The following is a 15,060-nucleotide window of genomic DNA, read 5'->3' as shown; positions in this document are numbered from 1 at the left end:
TAAATAAGATTTCTTTCTTTCGCTCTTTCTTTTTGTGAGTACTATTACTTTTTTGGGGAGATGGGGTGGGCATAGATAAAATTTGCTGGCGGAATGAAATATTCAGTGGTCCCATGAAAGGATATTATGCCAAAACTGTATAAACTGGTAAAATTGCTTGCCCTTGAAGTTCAAATCTTTTTTGTATCATGCAAAATGCCATTCTACAATTCAAAAGCTTAAGATCTTTTATGTTGGAAACCAGTTAATATTGGGCCATGCATGTTTACCTCACAATCTTCGTAAGTATCCAAAGTAGAAAACTTTTTCAATTAATTAAGAATTAAAATATCATATAAATATATAGTTTTTATTATATTTAATTAAATAAATATAATTAAGTGTGTGCAAGAATTTTCTATGAGTGAATAAAAGATTAGATTCTTTTCATGCATGAGAAACTGATGTTTGGAAGCCTCCCATGGACGGGCAAATGGGTTGCCACCCCTTTGTATCTTTATTCTGTAAAATGTTCCACTTCCTTTCATCTTTTTGAATTTTGACCACTTTCTTCCACACGTGTGTCCATGCTAGAAAGGGCTCTCACCGTATGGTCACCTAATTTTTTTTTTTTTTTTTTTTCTTTAAAGGGTCATTAGCTGTATCATATGTTTTGTATTTCAATCGTACATAAAACACCGTAGCTGTATCATATGTTTTACTAATACATTAAAGGAGAAAGTTAAAGAAAATGAAAAAAAATATTTATTATAATTAATAGAATATAAATAAATATAATATCAATGTATTTTACTGATTAAGGCATAAAAAATTAGTTATAATTAGAAGAGAATCGAATAGACAGTATATTACCCTTATACCATACTTTATAAACTTTTTGGTAATACTCTGAGAAGAAATCGTATCTTCCTGGTTATCTTTTGCTCCAACCTCTCCCATTGGGTAGTCCCTAAGTCTTCCCCCATCTTAGTAAGCTAGGATTTCTCTTACAGTTGGGTTAGATCGATCGTAATCTTGTAGTCCTGGGCCTTGGGTCTCAGGTCTTTGTAATTTGGGTTCAAAGAGAGACTTTTTTGCCATTCCAAATGGACCAAATCCAAATATCAAACGGAATGGACAGCAAATTTAAAACGGCGCGTTTAAGTCAGAATGGGGAGGGATTTTAGTCGAACAGTAATAATCAAATAAAGTTGTAGAAAAGCCCTAAAGGCTGAAGCCCACAGCTTCTTCTTCTCTTCCTCCTTCTTCTTCTTCTTCTTCTTCTTCTTGGCAGTTCAGAAACTCCAAGCACACATTTCCTTTCTTCAGCTATCTAAATTACATAATACTCCCTTAGCATAAGAAGATGTCTCTGCGAGTTTTGAACCCTAACGCTGAGGTTCTGAACAAATCGGCGGCGCTTCATATGAACATCAATGCCGCCAAGGGCTTGCAGGATGTCCTCAAGACCAACCTTGGCCCCAAGGGCACCATCAAGATGTAATCCCTCTCTTTCTCTTTTGTTCTCTCTTTTTCTGGTTTTTATTTGTTTATTTTATATGCATGTTTTAGGCTTGTTGGCGGAGCTGGAGATATCAAGCTCACTAAGGATGGTAACACTCTCTTGAAAGAAATGGTTAGTTCTCTTCTCACGATCTTTCAATCTGCATTGGATTTTCTTTTGCAAAATTAAGTGTCAGTAACTACAAGCAGGGCCACGGCTTTAGTCTCACACTTGTCTGTTTTATATTTGCTTATCGGGTATCGATTCAATGGCAATTTTTTGTAGTGTTTATGTGTGTTCCATCCAATTTTGTGGAGAAAAAGGAAAATGTAGTCAGATTTCATATTAAGGATGTACGCTTGCTGGCATAAATGAAATATAATGTGGCATGTTGGTAAGTATTAGTTGCCAAATTGAAAGCAATGTGCAATCAAAATGCTGGATAAGATTTAAAGTAATTGATATCTCTAAGATATCATAAATGCTAATGCTTTTGTTTTTATTCAACGGTTTAAGAACGCCAAGTGAAATACATGTGCAGAGAAGTTGATGAATTGTTTGTTACAAGCTATTTCATCCTCTTGATCTTCATATATTTACTGCTTACCGAATATCTTTGTTTGTATTTCCTTGATGGTTGCAGCAAATTCAAAACCCAACAGCAATTATGATTGCAAGGACAGCTGTTGCCCAAGATGACATAAGTGGAGATGGTACAACTTCTACTGTGATCTTCATTGGAGAGCTTATGAAACAGTCTGAACGATACATTGATGATGGTTAGATTAAATCCTTAGTAGCTTTCAGCCATGTCATTGGTCACTTTACATTCCTGATTTATATCCCTTAAGTTCCTTTCATCATTCATATTATTATTATTATTATTTCACAATTATTTGCTACTTTCCACTAACTTTTATCTTTTACACTTGCTCACTTGATGATTAATATTGGGAACCATAAAGGAAGAAATAATTGTGTGAGAACAACAGCAACAACTTATCATTAATCTCAAACTAATCGGGGTTGGCTATATCTCCATTCAGCTTTGATTGAAATCAATTATCCATCAAGATCCAGAAATTATAATTCTTTGATACTACCTTTATCTGCGTCACTTTAATCTCTTCCTTTTTCCTTCTTACACCTTCCATCCATGCTTCTGAACTTTGTCATGTGATGCTCTATGTCGGAGCGTTGGACATGACACTGTTGAACAAATCAAAAATTAAGTTGGTATTTTCCAATAATTGTGTGTGCATGTATACACAAATATTGCACACTTAATCCTTTTAGAATTTATCTACAAGGTATCTCTTCTTTCTGTCAACTCCCTTCATTCTTCCTTATAAAGAACTTATTATTGCGATTTCTGGTTTCTGTTAAATTTTTTGAAATGGGAATACAAGACGGGCATTATGAGATTTGATGTGAAAGAACATTTTAGGGAGTGTTCACGTTCACAGTTATAGTTACGTTAGTGGTAACCTTTGTGCATGAAACATTTTGTGCATTTTAGGTATGCATCCCCGTGTTTTGGTTGATGGTTTTGAGGTTGCCAAGAGGGCTACACTCCAGTTTCTTGAAAAATTTAAGACTCCTGTGGTATCCGGTGATGAACCTGACAAGGAAATTCTGAAAATGGTTGCAAGAACAACGCTAAGAACAAAAGTAAGTGCATGGTTTATGTTAATTGTAGACCTTGAATACTAAAGTTGCATTTATTCTTTATCGGAATTCAGAAGTTCACTTCTTGTTTCCTCAAACAGTTATATGAAGCTTTGGCTGATCAATTGACTGACATAGTTGTTAATGCGGTGAGTTTAGCAAGTGTTAATAGTTTCAAGACGCAAAATCAGGTTCTAAAGCTTTTGTTATCTGATACTTCCATTAATTTTAATTTGAATCTATGGCAGGTGCTTTGTATTAGAAAGCCCGAGGAAGCCATAGATCTATTCATGGTGGAAATCATGCACATGCGTCATAAATTTGATGTTGACACTAGGCTGGTAAGTTTATCTTTCATGCATTAGTCTCTCTTTTGTAAATGATGCTAGTAACTTAGAGTAGGTTTACAAATTTGTTTTCTCAATATGCAAACTTTCATGAATTATTGAAGTTTATTGAGCTCAAACAATATAGAAGGGCCATGTCTTTTTTGATGACAAATATCAGGATTTGAGTTGAGATATATGGCACATAAATATAATTCTTGACAAAATCTGTGTTTTACGTCAAGAAATGCCAGACCTTTGTTTGTTTGTTGGTTTTTCATGTCCCATTTAAGGCATTCTTGGAAGTCATTCAAGCACTAAAGAGGTTCTTTGCTTCCCCACCCCTTTCCCCCTGAATCTAATCAACCTCTGATGAGTTTTTGGTTTAGAGGATGGATTTAGCTGATCCATTCTTTCAATGCCACCACTCAACCTGCAACAAATGACGTGTGACAACAAGTGTCGGGAAATGAGAAACATGTGCACAATTTTAGTTTGGAAAAACATGAGGATGTTAAGATAGCTGTGTGGAATTACAAGGATAGATAAAAATAAAGAATGAACACATTAGTAGGAAATACAATTGGCAATTATTAGGGATAGGTTGATAGAAGGGAAAATTGAGGTTTGAACATGTGCATTCTGGACCACTAAATGCACTAGTAAGGAAGGTTGAAAGTGTTACAGCAGATTAAAAGTGAGATGTAGGCCTAAGATGATTTGGAGGGAATTAGTGTGAAACGGTTGAATGACTAAATGTAATTCTAAGATGTAGCCGTAACTGATTGTTATGCTGGAAGTAGGTCCATAGAGCCAACAACAAATGGTTTGGATTAATAATTAGTTGAGTTTTTATGATTCTCATATAATCAAGTATTACAAGTTAGATGTTTGAGTGAATCTGTATTTTAGTCTTTTCCACTTCATCTATGCTTTAAAGCATTGAGCTAGAATACCTATTAGAGACTTCACCAAGTTCCATAATGTTTAGTGTAGAAATAGTGCAATGAAAGATATGCACTAGTTTGGCACTCTCATGAATTCCTATTTGAGTTGGTTGCTCGATGATGCACCACATCGTAACGAACTAGCTTTTCTTTTGTGCTGTGAATGAAGTGGATTTTGCACATAGACTTCCATTTAAATCACATTAATGTAGTTACTTCAATTGTGAAGGGATGCAGATCCCATAAAGTCTCTTGACCCTCGTAGAGGGATGACTGTGAACTAAAGTTGTTATTCTTAAAATTAAGTAATTTTCTTATAAGTGATGACTGTATAACCTTTGTGTTTTCACAATTCACTGAAGCTGCAATTCTTTCTACTTTGGTACTTGTTAAATGGTAATGCCCATTGTCAATACTGTGGGTGGACTTTTGTCATTTTGTATGTTTGGTTCTTTTCTAGGTTGAAGGTCTTGTCCTTGATCATGGTTCTAGGCATCCTGACATGAAGCGACGAGCAGAGAACTGTTACATCTTGACATGCAATGTGTCTTTAGAATATGACAAAAGGTAAAAGTGACTCATTTTTTGGCACTCTTTGATCTTCACTCAATTGGATATAATTCTGACACCATGAAGCTAATTTTTACACCCTATTTGTACCCAAGTGAAATAAATGCAGGATTTTTCTACTCAAATGCAGAGCAAAGGGAAGCAATGGTTGCAGCTGAAAGGCGTCAGGTGGATGAAAGAGTGAAAAAAATCATTGAACTAAAAGACAAGGTTGAGCAACTTAAGTAGCATATTTAATTTATGTCATAACTCATAAGTGGTGTTAGGATATCCAATATATTGCTGTTTTTTAAAGAAACATTGATTATAATTTTGCTCATATGCAGGTTTGTTCTGGTAATGACAGCAATTTGGTTGTTATTAATCAGAAGGGTATTGATCCCCCATCTCTGGACCTTCTTGCTCGTGCAGGGGTAAGTCATGGAGCATCTATAGTAATAGTGATCTAGTGCATATTTGCAGTTAATGCATACAAATTTGGTACTACTAAGCATCTAGTTTAGTCTGTCTTGGCGATAGGTATTAAACTATTTTGCTTTACATACTGTCCTTAGCTTTCTATGTTCTAACTATTGTTAGATTTATTGCTGTTTTTGCCTTGGTGTTCCCTTGTTTGCAATAGCAGTATGATAACTTTGATATTTTTATAGATAATTGCTCTTCGAAGAGCCAAGCGAAGAAATATGGAACGGCTGGTTTTGGCTTGTGGTGGTGAGGCGGTGAATTCTGTTGATGATTTAACCCCTGATTGCCTTGGTTGGGCTGGATTGGTTTATGAGCACATCCTTGGTGAAGAGAAATATACATTTGTTGAAAATGTGAAGAATCCCCATTCCTGTACTATCTTGATAAAAGGTATCAAATGTTCTATCAACTTTGAAAAGAGTTGTATGGTTTGTTTTTTAAGTTGCAAGTTTTAGACTTTTTTCTCTGTTGTGGCCACAGGACATACATTTGTTAGCGTGTGCCATCTATTAATTCAGGTGGACCATTCATTTTACTGTTTAATGTTGCAGGGCCTAATGACCACACAATTGCCCAAATAAAGGATGCTGTCCGTGATGGCCTAAGAGCTGTCAAAAATACAATTGAAGATGAAGCTGTTGTACTTGTAAGTTTTGCTCATAGAAACTATGATGATTTTGTTTGCTGCCGTGCTTTAATGAAATGATTTTCTTGCATTCTTTACCGCCCTATTTGTGGTTTTACAATCATTCATTTGAAAATTGTTCAAATGATACGAGTCCCATATTTAAAAAAAAGAAAATAGTAATAATGATGCATGTTTGTTGAAGAGCATAAATAGAATCTGTGCATATGATGACTGAGCTTTCTGTTTGGGCATATGTTTACTGTACTTTTGTGAGGAAACCTGCATGCATGACTTGAAAATTGAAACATAACGTTCTCATTCTGCACCATAATATTTGCGACAATATTTGCACATTGAGGCTGGTTGTCCAGTTTTATTATGGACCGAGGTAGTGTGGAATGACATATCCTGCTGTTGCTTCTATTGGTACTTACTCTCATGGAAGGGCAAGTAGTGGTTCTTTTTGTCTCTAAATAACATATACTTCCTGCTTCTTTTTTTTTTTTTTTGAAATTTCAAATTACCTCAATGGACCTAGGAAGAGAAGTGTGCTAAGAGAACATGGTCTTTATGATTCAGTTAATAAGTAATTGTCTTCCTCAAATACTGATAACAATTTTAGGTAATATCTGGAATACTTGTGGAACACATGGAATGTAACTAAATATAAATTATGTAAAGTAATGAACTCATAGAATCCTTACATTACACTTCATGACAACTTCTAAAATGCATTAAAAGTTTTGACAGGAATTCACATGTTTGTTGAATTTGTAATTTTTTTTAACTGTGAATCATGGGTTTTCGAACTGTTAGTTTACTGTTTTATTGCAAAATGTTGCTGAAAGGTTCTTGCTCGAGATTTGACGTCTTGTCTGTGCTTTTAGGGAGCAGGTGCTTTTGAATTTGCAGCGAGAAAATACCTATTAAATGAAGTAAAAAAAACGGTTCAAGGGGTATAAAATCTCATCATGCTTGGATTATTTGGATTAGCATTATTCTTTGACTTGGTTAATTTTATACATTTATGGTGTTTGTTAAACTTGGAGCAGCGTGCTCAGCTTGGTGTTGAAGCTTTTGCTGATGCCCTTCTTGTGGTGCCTAAAACACTGGCTGAGAATTCTGGCCTTGACACTCAAGATGAGATTGTTTCCCTTACGGTAGGCCTGTGTAACCCGCCATCCACTTCCATTTTGTTTCTTGATCTACAAAAATAGGCTAATTTGGGTTTATTTGCATGGTTATTCAGGGAGAGCATGACAGGGATAATATTGTGGGAATAAACTTGCAAATGGGGGGCCCCCTTGACCCCCAAATGGAGGGCATCTTTGACAACTACTCTGTTAAACGCCAAGTCATAAACTCAGGGTATGAGATACTAGTATTATTTAAAATTTTGTTTTTACCATCCCTCCATGCCCTATCTCTCGCTTCTCCTTTATTTTCCAGCTTTAACATGACCACACCCGCTTCATTCAAATACTTTGTAAATGCTCACTCTTATTCCACCAAAATAGGGTTACAGTTAAATTTAACATCAAATTGATATAGTTAAAATAATAAAGTTTATATTATTTTTCTTGATATACCCTCCACTCATATTGTTTCATTACTTGATAACTAGTAATTTTACTTTTTTATTAATATATATTAAATAATAGAACATGAAGAAGTTAATAAATAAATTACAATCTCAATAAGAAAAATGGCTTATAATTTGAGTTTCATTAAAAAAAAAAATTTAAAAATAAGTCTGTGATGGAGGGAATATTACAATTGAATTGCCTTTTCTCAAAGTTCATAAAGTATTTATCAAGTTCTCCATTTTTAAGCCTTTGACGTTTATTGCATTAAGTAACCATCATGTTGCCGAATTTTGCAGGCCTGTGATTGCGTCCCAGCTATTATTGGTGGATGAAGTGATTCGGGCTGGGCGAAATATGAGGAAACCAAATTAGAATGTTTACTTTTTTGCCTCGCACTGTTGTCGTCCAAGTTTATTAATTGGAGGTTGATTGTGTTCTGGGGATCGTGTTGGGGGAATCTCTATTTGTTTGATGTTGTGGAAATTTTTTTTGGGGGAATGAGCACTCGCCGTCTTTATTTATTCATCCGGTTGGTTTGTTATGTCTGGGAATTTTTTAATCGCCCCTCCGCTAACATTGCACCTTGGTTTAGGGAATATCTTGAACGGGGTTGGATTTGAAGTAAAAGTGGATTTTGTTTTGTGAAAATTTATAAAATATAAATGTAGTTTCAAATTTAAGCGTCTTTTCATTTTAAATTGTCTTTAAACTTTTTGTTTTGTAGGAAAGATGAAATGATGTTTGCTCAAATTCTACACTATAAATTCCTAATCTTCTTCCACTCCGCTCTTTGCTGCACTTCTACCTCTTCAGCTACAATCAACAGCATTATGCCGCCCTCTGCACTCCGTTGCGGTTTAATCTCCAAAGTTTCCGTTCTCCCAAATCTTAATTGCATTAGTTCCAAATTATCTAAATATCCATTTTGACATTCATACTTCCATCCGATCCTCTGGCATTTTGCACCTCAAATCCTTCGTCGATGACTTTTCAAATTGTACCTTCTTGCCAACTTGAATCTACTTTCATATTGCAGCATCGGCTCATTTCTTTGAACGAAGAATATTATGCCTGAACTGTAAGGGTAGCTTTTAAGTTTATAGAAAACAAATGAAAATTTTTTATGGTGATGTATTTTAGTATTTTTGCTGATAAACAGTTCAATTTTAATTGTGATCTAAGTATCTAAATTTTAAAAAAATATATTAATTTAAAACACAATTTTACTAAATTCATGATTTTGAAATTGTATTTAAAAGTAATTTTTTAAATTCATGATTTTAAATTTGTGTTTAAAGATAATTTTTTTTAAAGTTTAAGTGTTTAAAATAATATTTTTTAAAATTTATTTGTTTAAAAGTAATATTTTTTTTTAAGTTTTAAAAATTTATTAGGTCGTTGAAATTGAAATGCTAAAGCACATATATGCATTTATATATTTTGTCATGTTATCATCATTACAATCAATAGTCAAATTTGCATCAACTTCAAAAAGATCTTCGAGAGCTCTCCAAATAGTATTGAATCAAATAAATCACAGTTATGCATCATTTGGCATACGATGATAGAATGAATGAGAATTTAAAATGAAACATGATAGATAGGTTAACAGGGATGCGAATAAAAAATGAAACATGATAAATACGTTAACAGGGATGCATGCACATTATTCCTTTAGTGAAAGGAGTAATGAGATTGGTGAACTGATGAAGTTCGAGTTGCACAAGGAAATGGGAGCATTATAGATGATTTGGATGCCTTTTGTTGTGTATTATGGGTAGGGTAACCAAAATGGAGAGAAAGAGAGGGGAACAAAAATGCATGTGAGAAGGTAAGAGAGATGCAAAGGGAACAGAGGAGACTACAAATGAGGAGATGAGAGAGGAGATGGAGAGATACACACAATGGGGAGAGAGATTAAAAATGGGTAAATGGGATAAAGTTGAAATTACAAATTTTTCCTACACTTCAGACTACATTCTCCAGTATTAAATTTATATTTTATAAAAGCTAAAAATCTAATCAGAATAACTAAATATTAAACAAAATAAAAAAAAAGGGAATTTACTAATATAATTATAGAAATTCAACTACTTAACCAATGAATAATAAAAACAACTAGGAATATACTAGTATAGTAATTCTCCCATCATTATTTGGTCAAATGAACTTCATCTTCTATAGGTAAGGCAGACATTCCAGACAAAAATATTCCAATTGCCCCATATTAAATCTACTTTTAAATTCAAAATCTGTAATCCACAAGATGTTCTTTATGCAAGTCAATAGAAAAGGCAGGGTTCAAGCTCGAACGGGATGCAAATGCGTCATTCAAAAGGCTAAACTGGAAGTACAATTGTACTTCAAATGCTCTTCTGGTAGTTACATCATCATCAACAGGAAGAAGCTTAGGTTCTCACAGACCCCTTGCCATCTTGTTGAAGCATGTATTCTTTCTTCATCTCTTCCAAGACAGCATCATTTGTGCTGCCAATGAAAAGACAATGATTATTTTAGATATATGAATTATGAGATTGAAATAGCTCAACTATGTGCTAAACCATTGTATTTTCCTATGATATTTGAATTCCATCTGGTTACATATCTTGGCTATATTTCCGATGAAACTTTATATTTTGGGACAGTGCGAAAATCTAGGTCACTTTAGAATGTAGATAAAAACTTGCAATGCAGTACAACCATCAATCCTATTGATATCATCTTTATAAAAACATGAACACTTCTCATTCCTGATTTCATGATAAAGGGCTCACTTCATTTCATGCCTTCATTTTACAAGGATTTTTGTATGTGTGTGTGATTATGTATATATACATATATTAGCAATTGGAGCAAAAGGAAGAGTCAAGTTTGTCACCCCTTCTAATAAACCAAGGACAATAACTATCTCTATTCATGTAAACAGCAAGGAGAGGTTGTACCTTTGTAGGGACTTGGCCAGCAAAATAGGCAAAAAATGGAATGGCTCTGGGTTAAGTAGAATTCGGTTTTAATAGAAAAATCAAACTGAAACAATCTTTTTTAATTTCGGCGTATCGGTTTGGTTTAGTTATCAATTCAGCTAATTCAGTAAATAAATAAACTAATGGAACCTACTGAAACTCTGTATAAATACTATGTCTGTTTTGTACACCTATGAGCCTAATTTTTCCTCCTTTCTGTCATTTACCTTTGTCTTTCATGCAAAGACTCAATGCCTTGTTTTTCCTCCCAATCTCGCCTCCCCTCTCAATGAGTATACTCTTCTTCTTCTTCATCTTCATCACTAGTCTCTTTTTTCTTCTCGTCATTTTGCCTTTCATCCAGACTCTTTCCTCGCTTCCTCTCAATCTTGCCTCGCCCTTACACTCAACAGACCTCCACAACCCCTGCTTCCTCTACGTTTCTCCTAAAGTCCCACCTCCCCACCATTTGTTGCTTCAAAACAGCACTTCTCATGGCTAGCCACAGTGCACATAGGATCAGATGATTTATCTTATGCAATAAAATGTAAGTGACCATGCACAACAAAATTTACTTTAATTCACCGATATCATTGCTGGTCCTTGCCATCTAGCAGTCTTGCAATTGGTCCTTGCCATCTAGCTGACTTTTACACTCTCCCTTGCTAAATTTGCGACGTTCTCATCGCAACTGAATCGGATACAATTGTTAAACCAGTACCGGACTCTTGGGTATTATGGTTCGCTAGTATTTCGGACGGCTCCACCTCGTCTCACACAGTAGCTCTTTCCTCGCATACCCACTAGCTCTGCATAATTCTTCTGATCCAGGATGACTCTGATACCAATGATAATAATTAAAACAGCCCTTTCCTCGTAGGTCCACTAGCTCCGCACAAATTTTTTGATCCAGGTTAGCTCTGATAATAATTGAAACAGACCAGTCCAACCGGCCCAAATAACTTTTGGACTCACTTTCCACTTGATCCAAAATGGTTAATCCAAGCTATTTAATAGTTTCATGCTAGCTATTATATATCATTCAAATTTGTCAAGATTTGTTCTTTGAGATTTAGCTAGGTCTTGATTGTTGATGACTGAAATTTTTGTTGTTATATTGAAATCTATGGTTTGACTATGACATCGAATAACTGAATCTTGTTGTTTTCAATTAAATTTCTAGTTTTACTGAAAAATTTTTATTGTTGGTTTTCTTTCTTTTCTTTTTTGCTTCCCTTTTTTTTTTGGGGGGGTGGGGGGGTGGGTGGGGAGATATAGGGTTGTTGGATGCTGATCGAAGATTGAAGTGGCTTGCTCTTTTTTCCCCCTAATAGTGGTTTGTTTGATTAAGTTGATGAGTAATAAAAAATTTGACTTTAGAATTTGTCTTTCACCTTTTGTTTGATGAGCATAGTTGTTAAAACTGCAAGTCAACTCGTATGATTTACAGTTTTACGAGTTAAAATCACTAAAATGAGTAAAAACATATGTAAAATCGAAATCAAGTAAAATTAAACTAAAATCACGGCCTTAAATAGTGAAATCAAATTTGAAAATAACACGATTTTACAAGTTTATGGTTACATGATCTTACGATTTTATCTATTTGAAATTTCCAAATTTAAAAGATTATCTTTTAATTTATTAATGACTATTACTTATCTTATCATAATTATTATGCACATCTATTATAATATTTTTATAATATTTTGCACAACTTTTTATTATATTGTTACTATTATAAATCTAATCTAATTTCTATATATTATTCATCAAACTTTTTTATTATTTGTATTTATATCATTTCAAAGTTTGAAAACTTGAAACCATATTTTCAAGTATGAAGGTTATGCATGTACATAGGTTTAATTTTAATAGTGAACAAAATATAAAATTTAAAATTAAAGTAATTTGAGAATTAAATTTATCAAAATATTAGAGAGTTCTTCTTCAAACCTTTTTATGTTTTTCATATATATGTATATATATGTATGTGTATATGTATATGTATACGCATGTGTACATGTATATGCATGCATGTGTACATGTATATGCATGCATGTGTACATGTATATGCATGCATGTGTACATGTATATGCATGCATGTATGTGTTTAAGTAAGTTGTACACTCTTATGATTTTAGCCTTTCATCGATCCTGGATTAGAAGAGAGAGTTTGACAACCATGTTGATGAGGGTGCAGGGAGTAGCCAAAACAAATGAATCAAACAATTTTCATTAGATTCAGTCTGATTTCCTCTGTATTTTGGTGTAATTTCCATAATTTTAGATTTTGCTCTTTCGGTTAGTTTAGTTCAGTTTAAAACTGAACCAACTAATTGCACCCCTACTCTTGGCCACCAATTCCTAAGCACATCATGGACAAACTAAAGCCAGATGAAAGGGCCCATTGCTATAAAGGAGCGCCTCAGATGCAACACAACGCGAGAGGATTTGCCCCTCTTCCAGTTATAGGTGGGTGACATCAATCAAGTCCACCCAGTCGCTTCAAGGCTCCAAGTTATACGCCAGCCTATTGTTCTTTTCACTTCTTTTTTAATGTTAAAAATCAGGCACAAATGTGTTCTTATTTTGGGTAACCCAAAAAGACCTTAGGGCAATCACCCCTATAGTTCACTCTAGCAAACTTGCTTCTAGACCATGACTAATTTCTTTTGCTCCAGTAGCTTAAACACAGCTTCTTGCCTCTTGGTAGCAATTACAAAACATATTGGTTACGAATTTGCAAAAATTATAGATGACTATACTACAGTAGCACTTCCCAAAAATCTTGATGCATCTCTACTAACATAAGCAACAACTATTTGATAATTTCAAGAAGAAAACACTAAAATTAGGAGACAGTACACATATAGACTACAGATTACTAGGTACATAGTCATTACTGTGACTCCTTCCATGAATCTCTGGCCCTTTAGGAACCCATGAGTCATGATGCAATAGAGAAACAGTAATTACAAACCCAAAACAGAAAAACTATATGTGCTTATACATTATGCAATCAATAAACTATCAGCAATATGTCAATTTGAAGAAACTTCCCACAACGTCATTATCTCATTGGTAAGAGGTGAAGCACCATTAGAAAACTGTAATCTCAGACTGACATCCAAAAAGAAGACTTCATATACATTTAGCATGAAAGGAATGCTTTATAAAGTAATAACCATGCTCTTCAAACTCACTGTTGTAAAAATGACTACAAAACAATTATAACTACAACATATCCATCTAAAAATCTGTTAGACTTAGAATGTTAATTAATTTCCGTACCTAAGAACACAACAGCCATTCATGGGTCGCTATCTGTCATGGTGCGGTAGTTGAGCTCTTAAGTTCCAACAATACTAAATTTGATATAGTCGGAAAACATATCACTAAGACATGCAAAAAATTAGGCAGCAAGCCACCATGCATGGTGAAAATGAAGTAAATAGAACAATATAATCTACAACTTGGCATTTAATAATCTATACACATAAAAAATATATATTGCAAAATGTCCCCAAAACGAAAGAAAGAAAAAGAACTCAACAACAAGAGAAGAAATCAAAGGGGGGTGTATGTGATTACAGAAAAAGCAAAACTTACTATTGATGTAGGCAGTTATTGAGTTCTTTAGCCTGTTTTCGACACTGCCAAACAACAGAAAGGGTTCTTCCAGAGGCACATTGCGCGTACTTCGAAGTGAACTGGTCACATTCTTTAAGTGCCTTCTGCTTCATTTTGCTTCTCAAAGCTGCAAAATGCAATGCAGATCCTACTCATTTCAAGCCAAAATCCATAATACCATAAATTCTGAAATTTACAATTCATTTGACTTCGAACTTTAAAAAAAAAAAAAAAAAGAAACTCAAATTCCAGGAATTAAAGCGGGTTTTACTAGGGTTTAGTGGAATAGTGAGAGTAGTAGTACCTTCTTCGACCTTCTTCTTCACGTGATTTTCACGTGCTTCCTGTATGTAGCCCATCTGGAAGGCTTTCTCTTTTCCGTCTCCCGATGACAATGTCCAGAAGTTAATTCGATAACCACGAACTTCCCGACGTCCCGTTGCAGAGAGAAGAGAGATCAACTGAGTCGCTGGCTGCTTGGATTGGCGACGCGAGTCAGATACGACCCGGCCACCATCCGTTTGAAACTTGGATCCGAGCTTTGAGCCCAAACTGAAGCCCAGGCATTTTATTTTATTTTTTGAAAAAGAAGCCCAGGCATTTTTGTAATAAAAAAATGTTTAATTTTGGAAATGATAATAAAAAATAAAAATAAAATTTGATCGGTACTGATTAATTTTTTAATTTATTATTCTGAAATTATTTTTATTGTTTAAATTGAGTAAAAATATATTTAATCACAAATAAAATTTTTGATTGAATAATATAACTTTTATAGTATTCTTAAATTA

General features: G+C 34.2%; 2 protein-coding genes across 3 annotated transcripts; one reads left to right on the top strand and one right to left on the bottom strand.

Annotated features, from left to right (window-relative positions):
• The first annotated feature begins 1,210 nt into the window (after positions 1–1,210).
• On the top strand, positions 1,211–8,364 carry LOC110631092 (T-complex protein 1 subunit zeta 1). Of its 2 annotated transcripts, XR_002490459.1 has the most exons (16): positions 1,211–1,479; positions 1,552–1,615; positions 2,127–2,262; positions 3,003–3,154; positions 3,253–3,300; positions 3,400–3,492; positions 4,885–4,991; positions 5,090–5,204; positions 5,321–5,407; positions 5,645–5,849; positions 6,011–6,105; positions 6,975–7,043; positions 7,140–7,247; positions 7,337–7,455; positions 7,970–8,102; positions 8,148–8,364. XR_002490459.1 is itself a non-coding variant. In XM_021778810.1 (15 exons), the coding sequence occupies exons 1-15, from the start codon at positions 1,346–1,348 to the stop codon at positions 8,043–8,045; spliced, it is 1,608 nt and encodes a 535-aa protein (XP_021634502.1). In that variant the 5' UTR covers positions 1,211–1,345; the 3' UTR covers positions 8,046–8,364. The 2 variants fall into 2 exon arrangements, 1 of the variants encoding a protein (XP_021634502.1); XM_021778810.1 differs by having other exon boundaries at positions 7,970–8,364.
• Positions 8,365–9,721: 1,357 nt separating this feature from the next.
• On the bottom strand, positions 9,722–14,778 carry LOC110631115 (uncharacterized protein DDB_G0275933). Its single transcript, XM_021778837.2, has 3 exons — positions 14,574–14,778; positions 14,249–14,396; positions 9,722–10,160 (listed from the first exon to the last, which is right to left on the bottom strand). Exons 1-3 carry the CDS (start codon positions 14,626–14,628, stop codon positions 10,082–10,084), a joined length of 282 nt encoding a protein of 93 aa, XP_021634529.1. The 5' UTR covers positions 14,629–14,778; the 3' UTR covers positions 9,722–10,081.
• Positions 14,779–15,060: the final 282 nt, after the last annotated feature.

Source organism: Manihot esculenta, chromosome 1 (assembly GCF_001659605.2).
Source record: "Manihot esculenta cultivar AM560-2 chromosome 1, M.esculenta_v8, whole genome shotgun sequence".
Taxonomy (NCBI): domain Eukaryota; kingdom Viridiplantae; phylum Streptophyta; class Magnoliopsida; order Malpighiales; family Euphorbiaceae; genus Manihot; species Manihot esculenta.
This window is presented reverse-complemented; position numbering and strand designations above follow the sequence as displayed.

Coding starts and splice junctions, on each gene's coding strand:
- LOC110631092 (XM_021778810.1), top strand. CDS start 1,346: ATGTCTCTGCGAGTTTTGAACCCTAACGCTGAGGTTCTGAACAAATCG. Junction 1,480..1,551: donor CCCAAGGGCACCATCAAGAT/GTAATCCCTCTC, acceptor TGCATGTTTTAG/GCTTGTTGGCGGAGCTGGAG. Junction 3,301..3,399: donor CTGACATAGTTGTTAATGCG/GTGAGTTTAGCA, acceptor AATCTATGGCAG/GTGCTTTGTATTAGAAAGCC.
- LOC110631115 (XM_021778837.2), bottom strand. CDS start 14,628: ATGGGCTACATACAGGAAGCACGTGAAAATCACGTGAAGAAGAAGGTC. Junction 14,397..14,573: donor GAAGAAGAAGGTCGAAGAAG/GTACTACTACTC, acceptor TGCATTTTGCAG/CTTTGAGAAGCAAAATGAAG. Junction 10,161..14,248: donor AATAACTGCCTACATCAATA/GTAAGTTTTGCT, acceptor TTTCATTGGCAG/CACAAATGATGCTGTCTTGG.